The following is a 12,025-nucleotide window of genomic DNA, read 5'->3' on the forward strand; positions in this document are numbered from 1 at the left end:
TTGGTGCTGATATATTGGACAGTAGCTGATTAGCTTTATGACAGTTTGAAGGATTTTTATCGAACCGTTTTTTTTAATATTAATTTGACACTGAACAGTATTTTTTTAATAACATTATCAACAATGTATTTTATTGTATAAAATAAGATAATGTACGAAGGTAAAGAAATATTTTAAAATATGTTTTGTTTTTTAATCATTTTTAACTATTTTAAGATTATTTAAATTTTAATTATTTTATTTTTATTAATAATTAATAAAAAAGAATTTTATTATATATATATATACAAAAATATTTAAATAAAAAAAATAATTACTAATAAATATATTTAAATATTATTCATTTTTGAATAGGTTAGATAGTTCATATTTTTTTATAAGATTGTGTTCTTCTGAAATATTTGGCAGCAATCAAGTACTGAAAACATGATACAACGAGCTCCTAATCTTCTGAAATTTCTTCAAAATATTAATTATTATAATAAAGAATATTTATATATGTTTCAAGTGGGATATGCAAAAAGACATACTAGTACTTTGATAACATATAATTATAATATAGGAGGTAAATTGCATAGAATTGCAAATCCTCAAAAGATTTTTAATGCAAAAAAAAGAGAACATTCACAAAAATGGAGGTGGATTTTTGTTACAATGTCCAAGCCAATATCTGTCATAGCAAAAGTACAAAAAGAAGATACGGGAAAGATAAATAAACAATCAGAAAATAATGTACAACAAACAATAATAGAATTAAAAGAAGAAAATTTGGGACAATTGAAAGAAAGAAAGTTAGATGTAAAACCTGATGAAGCTAAAGAAGGCCAACAAAATTTGAAGACAGAAGGTACAGAAGGAAATATAGTCAAAAAAGTATAGTAAAAACTTTTTTTATTGATTTTTAATTTTTTTTAAAATCATTATATGTTTTTATTTATACTATTATTTATATTTATATGTTTAATATCATATATTTATTTGTAGCTAAAAAGAAAAAGATGGATAAAAAAGTATCATCTTTAGAACGTAATTTTATTACACCAGTTAGAGCAATGTCTGATTTTTTATTGAAACCATCTGATCTTGAAAATCTACCAAAGACAAAAAGAAGATCACCTTATGAATTTGAACCTCCAATTACTGTTTATTGGAGAAAAGATGTAGAAGCTAAGTAAGATATATATTTTAAGTGAAATGTAATGAAATAATTATTCTTGTAATAAAAATTACACAATAACATTTAAGATTCTATAATTATTTTCAGAGCAATAGAAGTTTGGGGATCACGAGAAATTTTGGAAAAAGAACTTCTTAAAAAAGAACTTGAACGGAAAGCCTATCAGCAAAGTAAGTATAAAATTTTTTTTTTTATTAAATATAATAAAATTCGAATTTTTGTATATATATTTCTATGTATGTTTAAGATTAAATCCTTATAAAGAGATTAATATATTATTTGAGTAATTAAAGCTTTATTTCAATAAATTTTTATCCCTTTTACTATTTTCATTTATTTTATCATTATCCTTTTCATGTATTAATTTATCTCTTAACTTAAATATTTTATCATTCCATAGACATATTTACTGTCAAACGAAGATTAAGAGATTATAGACGAGAAATGGGTAGTAAAACCCAAATTTTTGAACAGGAAGGCCTTCTTGGAAGATCTGGTAAAGTGGTTTTAACTGCTATTGCCATGTAAGTACTATTCTTTATTTGTATTTGAAAATATTTCTTTTTTTTTATTGAATTAAAAGCTTATTGAATTAATCTTTAATATGTTTTTTAGAAATGGTTGTAATTTTTTATTTAAATTGTGTGCTTGGTTGTACACTGGTTCACACAGTATGTTTTCAGAATGTGTACATTCTGCTGCAGATACATGCAATCAGTTAATATTAGCATATGGTATTCATAAATCAGTACAAGTATGTATATTATGTTATATAAAATTAAATATGTACATATAATATAAATAATTATATTCATTCCTTTTTTTTTTTTTTTTAGACTCCTAACCCTGATCATCCATATGGTTATACAAATATGAGATATGTATCTTCTTTAATATCTGGTGTTGGTATTTTTTGCGTTGGAACTGGTCTATCGATTTATCATGGAATCCATGGCCTTTTTTATCCTTCGCCAATAGAATCCTTTTATTGGGCATATTTTATAATATTTGGTTCTTTAGTATCAGAAGGAGCAACTTTATTAGTAGCAATACAGTCAATAAAAAGAGGAGCAGAAGAAAAACGACAGACATTTAAAGAATATGTATTAGCAGGACAAGATCCATCCGTGAATGTTGTACTCACGGAAGATTTAGCAGCGGTATTTATTAGATAAAAAAAAAAAAAAAAAAGAATAGAATTAAATATAATTGAACATAAAATATATTTTTAAAATTTATAGGTGATTGGTCTTGTATGCGCAGCTGCCTGCATGGGTTTAACTTCTCTTTTAGAGAATCCAATGTTTGACGCAATTGGATCTCTTTTGGTTGGTGGTTTACTTGGTGCAGTAGCTGGATTTATAATACATACAAATGCTGCTGCTTTAATTGGAAGAAGTATATCTCAAGAAGATCTTGATAAGATTAACGCGGAATTGGAATCGGATATAATGGTAATATTTTTATCTCTGTATTTTATTAATTATAATTTTGAATGATTTTATTCAAATTAATTATTTATCAGGTTCGAGCAATTTATGATGTTAAAGGTATCGATATGGGTAATAATTTAGTTCGGTACAAGGCTGAATTAGACTTTGATGGAAGAGAATTAACAAGATCTTATTTAGAGAAACATGATCTCGTCGTAATGTTAAAGGTAATAGCCTTACATCCAAGAAATATTATATTAATTTTAAAATTTTATTCTATTCTCTAGGAAGTAACAGGCATGACAGATATAAAAGAATTGGAAGCATTTATGTTAAAACATGGAGAAGCTATTGTAGATATGCTTGGTGGAGAAATAGATAGAATGGAATTGAATTTGAAGGTATCTTAGGAAAATTTTATATATCAATTTTTAATTTCTTGATATATAATTTGTTATTATTCTTTAATATATTTTTTTTTATTTTTAGAAAAAACATCCAGAGATTCGACATTGCGACTTGGAAATTTTGTAAATGTTTATCACAATAAAACAGAACTAATAAATTAAACATAAACTTTAATGTAAATAATGTTTCATAAAATTGCAATGTATCGTATTTACTTTGTTATATTTACATGATATTTATATAGATAGTATGCTTATTTTTCTTTATATATTAAAAAAAAAAAGCTAAATAAATTTGAATTTCTTATATATATATATATACTTTGGTACAAGGCTATATATACATATATATATATAAATACACTATATACTATAATATATACTTCATATTTTAATTTATCTTTAGATTTGTCACAATTATTGTAAAAAAAATTGATGTCCTTAATTATCGATTTTCTCCAAGTACTTATTATAATGTATTGACAACAAACCGTTACTATGGTTACTTTCCTTATTTACGGAGAAATTACGAAGGAATACGCTAGTTATTAAACTGTTTCTAGTGAGGCGAATATATTTAAATATGATGTGTTCTAATTATAATACAATAAGATTCAAATCGAATGAAAAGTCGGTAGAATGAGTCGATCAGCCGAAAGAATTCCAAAACGATGGAATATTTCGGACATTCCGCGCAGGAATGAATCAAGCAGTACCGAGGAATCTTCGTCACTTACCGATAGCACTCGGTATTCACCGTATCTTCAAAATACTAGCACACCCCTTAAAACTAGATGGACAAATTTAGAAGAAATTAAAAAGTCTCGAAGAGGACAAGAAAAATTTGAAGATATCGAAAAAGCATCCTCTAACAAAAAAAAATTAGAAAGATTTCAGAAACATAGAAAAAATGTTGGTCGAAGAAAACAAGACAACCATGAAAGAGTTATTGAAAAGCAAAAAGAAGAACACAATCGACGTGATAAACGAAAACATGAATATTCTGAGGATTTTGGGGAAAAGAAGCAAAAGGAATTTGATTCAGAATCCTCGGATAAAAATTATAGTGAAAGTGATTTGGAGAAATCGAAAAGAAAAAAACATGATTTTGCAGGTAAAAGTAAGTTAAATGATTTTAATAAAAAATTAAAATATTGAATATAAATTTATTTTTGTTTTATTAGGAGATAATGAATTGCCAATTACAGAAATCTTAAGAAGATCTCAAGAAAATACACAAAATAAATATGATGAGCAAGCATTTCCTGTATTAAATACAGATAAAGTTTATGTACAGTATAGAGGTGGTTTCACTACTATGAAAATGAATCCATCAAAAGATCTTTCCATGAATTCTTCTAATATTAAAAAAATCGAAAAAGATGCTAGTGTTTATACTATTGATAATCAAAGTTCTCCACGTATAAAAATAGCCATTACTATTCAACGATTTTGGAAAAGAGCAGGTCTTTTATGTCAAGGTCTTTTAGCTGGTACAGCATTAATGCATTTTATAACGGTACGTTTTCTTGATATAAAAAATTCTTGTAATTGTGTTTTAATGTTTTATTTAATTTTTTTTTCAGTTATGCACAGTTTTTAGTAATACCATGGAATTTGTTGTAAAATATTCAACATATTCCGAAATTTATACAAATAATTTCTCATTTCTTATCGCTTTATGCATTGTGGCAACATTTGATAAGTAAATTTAATCTATTAAAAAAATTAATTACTCTTCAAGTTTTTAAATAAGATTGTATTTTTTAGATTTGATTTGGCACGATTCGATATAGAGCATCTACGTGAGCTTTATTTCGACTATAATAAAGCGATAATCGCAGTTCCTTTGTATCTGGCCATTTTTTGCCTTCATCAAGTTTGTGCAGAGATTGACAGTAAATTAAGTTCAATCCATTATTATAATTCCAACATTTCTATGTTGCAAAACGTAAATAAAAAATAATGTATTTGATTTTTTAAAGCAAAACATTTTTTCTATATTAAATATATTTTAGGTCACTAATATTCAATCTCTTCTGGACGAATTGAATAACTGGCAAAAGATATCTATCTCGAAAGACATACTTGCAATGTTTGCATGGTTATTTCTTGCTCTTGGTACCAGGGACGATTCATTTTTAATATATCTACAGTCAATGAAAAAATATGCAAACGATATTGAGACCTCTGGATAATAAGTCAATTTCTTTGGGATAGATATTTACGTAATTTATATTATTATCATACGGCATAAGGATAGCAAATAATAAAATAAAGATAGAGATAAAGTAATATGGAAATCAGCGCTATCTTCAGGATCGTAAATAATAAATAATAAATAATACTAAATAGTGATAAGAAGATAGAAATAAAATAAGAATTGATCATCGACGCCATCTTTTGAGTATCAAAAACATCTCTTCAAAAAGAGGATAAGATAATACAAAGATTGAAAATCAATGCCTCTTAAATATTCTAGAAATATTTTTTAAATATTTTAGATATTTTTTGAATATTATAGATATTTTTAATATTTAAAAAGTGACGAATAATTCTTATTCTATTTCTATTTTTCTTCTGCTATTTTCTATCCTTGATTAATTAGTTTTATTTATTGGACTCTGAAAATGGTGTTGATTTCTATATTTTTATTTTCTATCTTTTTTTTTAAATTTTTTTTTTGCTGTTGTATTTACGCATTTGTTGTGCATTTATGTACTCAAAAGATTGCTTCAATATCTGATTAACAATCGAATCGGTGTAATTTTAAATTCATGAATAATTCAACTGTCTGTTTACTACATAACAAAAAATATCTATGAATACAATCCCATATATTATAAAAATATTTATGAAAAGGTGTTAAAGACATTATTTTTAAAATATATGGAATTTTTCTGATAGAATCGAATGTAATTCTTATTCTCTAACATGTAAAATATTTTGGTCAGCATTTCAGAACATAGGATATGAAATTCTATTTATTGTTAGGTATATCCTCGTATCTCATCTATATTATCATTCTATTTATTATAATAACAATAAGAATAATGTGTTTATATCTCGATTATAAAACACAATTGAATAAAAATTAAAAAATTGCACTTTTTTTGAGAAGGTGTTTCTTTTCGAATATATTGAAGTAAAAGTTCCATTTTCAATAAATTATGTTTTTTTAAACTATATTAAAAATATTTATATAAGAAAATGCAATTCATATGATTTCAATATTTATTCGTAACAGAATAGGGTTTGATATGTACAATATTTATAAAGTTCTAAATTCTAACAGATAATACACATATATGTAATAAAATATCAATAAAGGATAAAATAACATATGGCGCGATCGTGTTGTAATAATAAAATATCTTCTTAAACTTTGTCTTGAGCGCGGCATCAAATTGAATCGACGATTACGTAAAGAAATTTTCAAAGTTTTCAAATAAAATAACAAGAAGACACAAGAAGATGCATTAAATTGTCGCATCAAAAGGAGATTAACGTTAAATACGCCGAATGCGTTTCCTTAAAACAAAATAAGGAAAGAACATTCTTGCGCGCAATCGTCGATGCAACAAGTGCTCTCGTTGTACGACAAACTTTGCTATAAATAATGTGCGAAGGCTTTTATTGATCTGCGAAGCAACAGATAAATATATATACTATATATATATTATATTATTATATAATATATATATCATATACGAATAAATACTGTACGTACATTTACATCGTTATCAGTTTTCTCTGCACGAATTTACAATCGACGATAATTTAAAATATTATCTCAACTTAACGCTAACTTTGTCAAGGCACTGTTTACAGTTCTATTCGAGGTCTCGATTCTGCTGAAAACCATCGTCATTCCCTTTTTTTTTTTTTTTTTCATTTAAAAAACACATCGATACGTTCTCGACTTTTTCGATAAATATTAAATCCGTTAGGTTCGTTTTAATTGATCGAATAAAAATTCTCTTTTTACAGAGAACAAGAAAACTCGAGGACGCGAGTGATGGTGGTCGACTTTAACGGAATAGAAGGACGATCGTTTCGCTATCGCTCGAACAATCGGATCTCTCTTTCCTCGGATATTTTTTTTATTTTTTATTTATTTTTTATTTTTATATTCGATTAAAAACCAGGACGATAAAATAGTCCGTTTGATCGACGAATGGGGACCGTTTGGCCCCAAAGAATAGCCCCGTGTTTCGATCGCGACCATTGGAACACGTCGTCGTGACTTTTTTTTTTACTAGCTAAAGAACGCTAACTCGCTCCTCGTAATCGTGTAATCTATGTGTGTGTGTGTGTGTGTGTGTATATGTATACCTTTAGAAACGTTTGTGCGGATTCGTTACGGCAGTATTCGACGAGACAGCGTGATTTGTACGAGCGGAAGAACGTTGCCGACAATGGAATCGAGTACGTTCGATTCGTAATCGAAAAGATCACTAGCCGCGAGTATAAACGCTGGCATCGTGATCGATGTCGTCCCGTGTATAAAAACAGGAATGCCTCTCTGTTCCCTCGCCACGAGAAAACAGAGAACGGCGTATAGAAAAACTTTGGATTAGAGCGCGATCCCCTTATCGAAAATACGAATAATAACAAGTTCGAAAGGTGGAAGTGTTTCGTTAAAATATTCTCTATAAAATTGTCATGGGTGATAAGAGCACGAGGGAGAGCAGGAGGGATAGTCATTCCGGGCAGTAGAATTAATCGTAGATTTATCATCCAGACAGAGGAGGAGAAATCGGTGACCCGTTATATCGAATGAATTCATCCTGCGATCTACTTTTTTTGTCTCGAATCTCTCTTTTATACTGTATAAAAAAAAAAAGAAAGAAGAGAGAGAAAAGGAGTCTGACTTTAAAGATTCCTGTGGCTAAGGAATATCGTATGTCACATCGTTTTCCCTTCATTTTCCCTCTTTTTCTACTCCCTCCTTCCCCCTTTCTCTTCCTCTTTTTCTTCGCAGTCGTCCTCCGAAAGAGGGATAGAATCGAATAGAAATTCCACGAGTCCCTCTGATCGAAGGGAAATTCAACGTGAAAAAAAGAAAAGCAAGAAATGGTGAACGGCGAAGAAGGATTCCTCCCTCCTTCCTCCTCTTCCCGACGGCCACTCCCCCTCCCCTCCCTCTTCCTTTCCTTCCAGCCCAACGATCAAACGGCTCCCGCGCCGTTCTGCATGTATCTGCACCAGGAACGGCCGTTATTGTTGCTCTCCAGTGTTTGCAGCAATTCTCAGTCGTCGAAGTCGTGCCTCAGCTTTATGTAGAGGCACGAGCCGAGCACGATGCCGAACAGCTCGAGGACCGACAATCCCAGGCCAACAGCCCCGAGGATGATCAGGTGATCCTTGGTCGTCTCGAGAAACTTGTAGATGCAACCCTGAATGATGGATTGAATTGAACCTTTATTGATCTCTCTCGTCGATCGATTCATTATTCGATATTCATATACGATCTTTCGACGTTTCAAGTCTAATAATGTAACGATAATATTGGCAAAGATATTGGTGGGTTGAAAGTCGATCGATACCGTGTAATGGATGTTCGACGGATGATCCCTCCTTCCGCAGAGTAGGGTCGGTGTCTTGCAACAGCTATCCGGCACGAGGCTCCCGTTCTTCAGGACATTCTCGTCCTTGTGCCACTCGCTCACCACCCAGTCCTCGAATCTCAGGGCACCGCAGCATTTGAACTGTGAAACATTCACCGAATAAAACAACACCGAACTACCGTTTTTCCTACCGTTGTAAAAGAGAGGAAACGTCGGAATTCTTTCTCGCGCAGAAAGAAGGAGGGAGAGAGAGAGAGAGAGAGAGAGGGGAGGAGAGATGGTGAAAAAGAGGGGAGAAAAATGGACGGTTGAAAGGAGCCGCGGTTCTTCAGTCCGCGGATCGATTCGCAAAGGACGAACCGTTCCGTCGCGATAACGATGATTTGCCTTTGTAAAGCGTAGCGGACAAGTAACAGGAGTGGTGTAGAGAGAAAAATAGGTAGGGCGATATCGTGGCCATGTAAGGACAAACCGCACGACCGAAGTTAACGACGTTCTCGGTTGCGTCAAGAGATAGAAAGAGAGGGAGAGAGAGGAAGGAAAGAGGCGTAAAAAACAAAAACAGTCTCTGCGGTGAACTTGTAAACAATGATATATCCTGAACGTTGAAACGTTTCGTTTCTAAAGAGAAGGATCGATCGAAGAAGAAGCTTTAAGAATTACGTTTCGCAACTTGTTTGCGGATAAATAAGGATAAATAAGAGATATGAATTTAATAAATTGGCGAAATATTTCGGTTGTTTCGATTTCTCTAGAGTCACTGCTGCTCACCTCTATCTGCATCTGGTCGATCGCCGAAGTTTCCCTGCGCCTCACGGCGTAGTTCTCGAGGAAGGTGCGATTAAGGTTCATCTTCAATTCAGGACCGACTTGTTCCTCGTAGAGACGCGCCAAGGCACCGACACCTGCCTCCAGCACGAACACCAGCATCACCACGAACACGTACTGAGCAGAAAAGGAGAAATGCGAATTAGAAGGAAATTGATTGATCGATCCGACTATCGAGAATTGAAACGGACGAATATAACGAACTGTTTTTGAGATACGATGATTATACGATTCGTTTCTCTGCCATCGTGTGAAAAGTGTGTGTTACAGTAAACGGCGATTCAGATCGTGAAGTAGAGAATCACGATGATAAAACAAAGAGTATTAATCCGTTGAAAAAGTAAAGTTACTTACTAAAAACGCTCGAATAACATTTTAATTATTATAATTGATCCGCTTTTCGTAAATTTGTTTGGAATTAAAAAAAATTATAGATAATTAAAGTAACTTTTATTCGTAATTTCACTAAGCAATTGCCTATAAGTGTCTTTCGAAATTAAAAGATTTCTTATCACGCGCTTTTCTTTAAGCTTTTTGTTTAAAAAAAAAGTCTAAATCATTGGAATTCGTATGGATTTAACGATGATAATATTAACGAGGTTTCATTCGTACGAAACGTTGTCAACTCGCTGACTTTCTTTTTCGGATTCGTTTCGCGGCATTTTCAGCTTGATTAACGAAACGGATCGAAGAGCGGGCATTAAGATTTGTGTCCTTCTCTTTCCACCTACGATATCCACGATCGTCCCTAACGACTTCCGCGTCTCCAAAAGCGGAAAATCGCGGTTAATGCTCGGCGAGGGAAAGGCGTAAATCCTGCACGGTAGTCTCGACTTTTGTCCTGCGTTGCCCGTTAACAGATCGGTTCCCTCGATACCCGTCGAACGTGAATCACTCACACCGATCGAGGCGTTTCTTCTTCGATGCTCTGTTCGTCCGTACGTGTCGCGTGTCACGAGAATATTTCGATCGTGAAATAGAAAATCACTGGATGATTAACTGGAGAACTGGATTCAATTGCGTAAACGCGTTTTCTTTCGCAATTAAAAGATTTCTATGCATTTTTCTTTAAATCATGGGGGAAAAAGTAGAGAAATAGCGGAAAGATGTCGTGGAAGGATTAGATAAGAAAAAAGGAAGTTTCCAAGCGTTTAGTTCTTGGAACGAGTCGATTAATAATCGTGCACGATTATTCGAGCTCTGAGTTGAGAACGTGTTCGCCAACCTGTTTTCTTTCCGTCGTCCGCCACGATGAGTTATGCCAAGCTTGTCAACAACCTGGTAACACGCGACCAATAAATCGAGCTTCCCCTAATTTTTAGACAAATAAGCCCATGGGATGCCCCAGTAATAGTTTGCTCCATTTATCGTTCCTTCAAATTTTCAAATTATTTCATTTTTCTTATCTTTCTTATTTGGATTTTCGAAAAAATATGACATTCATAATTCGTTTGTGAATTAGCATCGATCATAAATTATTCGGTGTAATTTTCTCAAATTCTCGAAGAATTTTTATGATCAATTCGCGATCTGTCGATTTAATTCCTTTTCAAATTTGGTTTTTTCGTAATCTTTATTGAAAAATGGATTTATAATTCGTGGATTTATATTCGTATAATTTCCTCAAATTCCCGAATTGCATCAATTCACGATTTTTCGAATAAATTCTTCCGCAAATTTGAGTTAAAATATTCTTTGTGATCTTTATTGCGCAAATTCGAATTCTTCTCGAAAGAGATCGAGAAATGGAATCACAATGGTCGCGATACTATGAAATACCATCTTGGAATCTAAATCTTCGTAACTAAAACTTTTTCCCCACGGCCGTGGACGCCGCAAAACGCTGCGCGAAGCGTTTTAGAATTTTCATGAATATAAATCCTCGTCGCGCCGTCGACCTATCCGCATGAATATTCAAACCGTCAGCCAGAACTAGCCATGGTCGACGATCGAAAAGTTTCCATCCAAGTCGAACAATACTCCGTCAAAAATTTCTCCCGCAACCATCATTGCTATCTCCTTCCCCCCTTTTACAATATATATACATATATTAATTTGGGGGATTAAAATGGGGGAAAAAAAAGAAAAAAAAGAAGACGTGGAAAACGGAAGAAAAAGCGATGAAATTTCGCGGAAGAGAATTGGATTCGAAGAAACTGATTAAACGCGAACACGGATGGGATTACAGGGGGACACGTTGACGCGCACGTGGCTCAATTTAAATTCAGTGTACATTGGGTGGGACGTGTAAGTACGTTACAGTGGCCGCAGGATCGGAACACGGGACGGCAATTGACAGTTTGGAATTGGATGAAAGCGGTCGATCATGAAACAGTGACCGCGGTCGCGGCAATCACCGCCGATATCCGGGGACAATGCAAATAAATCGATCCCGGGGGAGGGGGCAGGAGACGCGGTGCTCGCATCGATTCCATTCGAAAGTGACGCGCGCTATGAAAGCGACGAAAACGAAAACAAAGGGCGCCCCCCCAAAAAAATCGAGATATCATTCCTTCTGTCGATCGCGCGCAACTATTTTAGCGTAAATATTTAAAGGAAGAATATTGTTATCCGTTCGCGGGGACTGATCTCGAATCCAGTGTAAATTAT

General features: G+C 32.7%; 3 protein-coding genes across 10 annotated transcripts in view; 2 read left to right on the plus strand and 1 right to left on the minus strand.

The window, feature by feature from the left end:
* The first annotated feature begins 2 nt into the window (after window positions 1-2).
* On the plus strand, window positions 3-3,395 carry LOC107992454 (proton-coupled zinc antiporter SLC30A9, mitochondrial). 2 transcript variants are annotated; one of them, XM_062071470.1, is made up of 11 exons: window positions 3-160; window positions 355-847; window positions 985-1,171; window positions 1,265-1,347; window positions 1,578-1,701; window positions 1,793-1,931; window positions 2,014-2,337; window positions 2,419-2,631; window positions 2,703-2,837; window positions 2,898-3,011; window positions 3,100-3,395. In XM_062071470.1, exons 2-11 carry the CDS (start codon window positions 427-429, stop codon window positions 3,142-3,144), a joined length of 1,785 nt encoding a protein of 594 aa, XP_061927454.1. In that variant the 5' UTR covers window positions 3-160; window positions 355-426; the 3' UTR covers window positions 3,145-3,395. The 2 variants fall into 2 exon arrangements, with proteins under 2 accessions (XP_061927454.1, XP_061927455.1); XM_062071471.1 differs by having other exon boundaries at window positions 409-847.
* Window positions 3,396-3,418: 23 nt separating this feature from the next.
* On the plus strand, window positions 3,419-5,365 carry LOC108002863 (uncharacterized). Of its 4 annotated transcripts, none has more exons than XM_017064811.3 (5): window positions 3,419-4,137; window positions 4,226-4,536; window positions 4,604-4,722; window positions 4,788-4,968; window positions 5,036-5,365. In XM_017064811.3, exons 1-5 carry the CDS (start codon window positions 3,657-3,659, stop codon window positions 5,213-5,215), a joined length of 1,272 nt encoding a protein of 423 aa, XP_016920300.1. In that variant the 5' UTR covers window positions 3,419-3,656; the 3' UTR covers window positions 5,216-5,365. The 4 variants fall into 4 exon arrangements, with proteins under 4 accessions (XP_016920300.1, XP_016920301.1, XP_016920298.1 ...); XM_017064812.3 differs by having other exon boundaries at window positions 3,419-4,131; XM_017064809.3 differs by having other exon boundaries at window positions 3,420-4,137; window positions 4,202-4,536.
* Window positions 4,569-12,025, minus strand: part of LOC108002865 (CD151 antigen) — a 61,858-nt gene continuing 54,401 nt past the window's right edge. For all 4 annotated transcript variants that reach the window (XM_028669228.2, XM_017064813.3, XM_062071535.1 and 1 more), the window contains 3 exons: window positions 9,359-9,532; window positions 8,567-8,728; window positions 4,569-8,416 (listed from right to left, as the gene is read on the minus strand). In XM_028669228.2, the coding sequence (XP_028525029.1) occupies window positions 8,270-8,416; window positions 8,567-8,728; window positions 9,359-9,532 (483 nt within the window). In that variant the 3' untranslated portion in view covers window positions 4,569-8,269. The remainder of the gene's footprint in view (window positions 8,417-8,566; window positions 8,729-9,358; window positions 9,533-12,025) is intronic.

The sequence above is a fragment of the Apis cerana genome, linkage group LG2, assembly GCF_029169275.1.
Source record: "Apis cerana isolate GH-2021 linkage group LG2, AcerK_1.0, whole genome shotgun sequence".
In the NCBI taxonomy this organism is placed as follows: domain Eukaryota; kingdom Metazoa; phylum Arthropoda; class Insecta; order Hymenoptera; family Apidae; genus Apis; species Apis cerana.

What these genes read in the sequence shown, in the direction of transcription:
- LOC108002863 (XM_017064809.3), top strand. Translation starts at nt 3,657, where the DNA reads ATGAGTCGATCAGCCGAAAGAATTCCAAAACGATGGAATATTTCGGAC. An exon ending in CATTAATGCATTTTATAACG is followed by an intron (nt 4,537 to 4,603) that starts GTACGTTTTCTT and finishes TTTTTTTTTCAG; the next exon opens with TTATGCACAGTTTTTAGTAA. An exon ending in ACATTTCTATGTTGCAAAAC is followed by an intron (nt 4,969 to 5,035) that starts GTAAATAAAAAA and finishes AATATATTTTAG; the next exon opens with GTCACTAATATTCAATCTCT.
- LOC107992454 (XM_062071470.1), top strand. Translation starts at nt 427, where the DNA reads ATGATACAACGAGCTCCTAATCTTCTGAAATTTCTTCAAAATATTAAT. An exon ending in AGAAAAGATGTAGAAGCTAA is followed by an intron (nt 1,172 to 1,264) that starts GTAAGATATATA and finishes AATTATTTTCAG; the next exon opens with AGCAATAGAAGTTTGGGGAT. An exon ending in GAATGGAATTGAATTTGAAG is followed by an intron (nt 3,012 to 3,099) that starts GTATCTTAGGAA and finishes TTTTATTTTTAG; the next exon opens with AAAAAACATCCAGAGATTCG.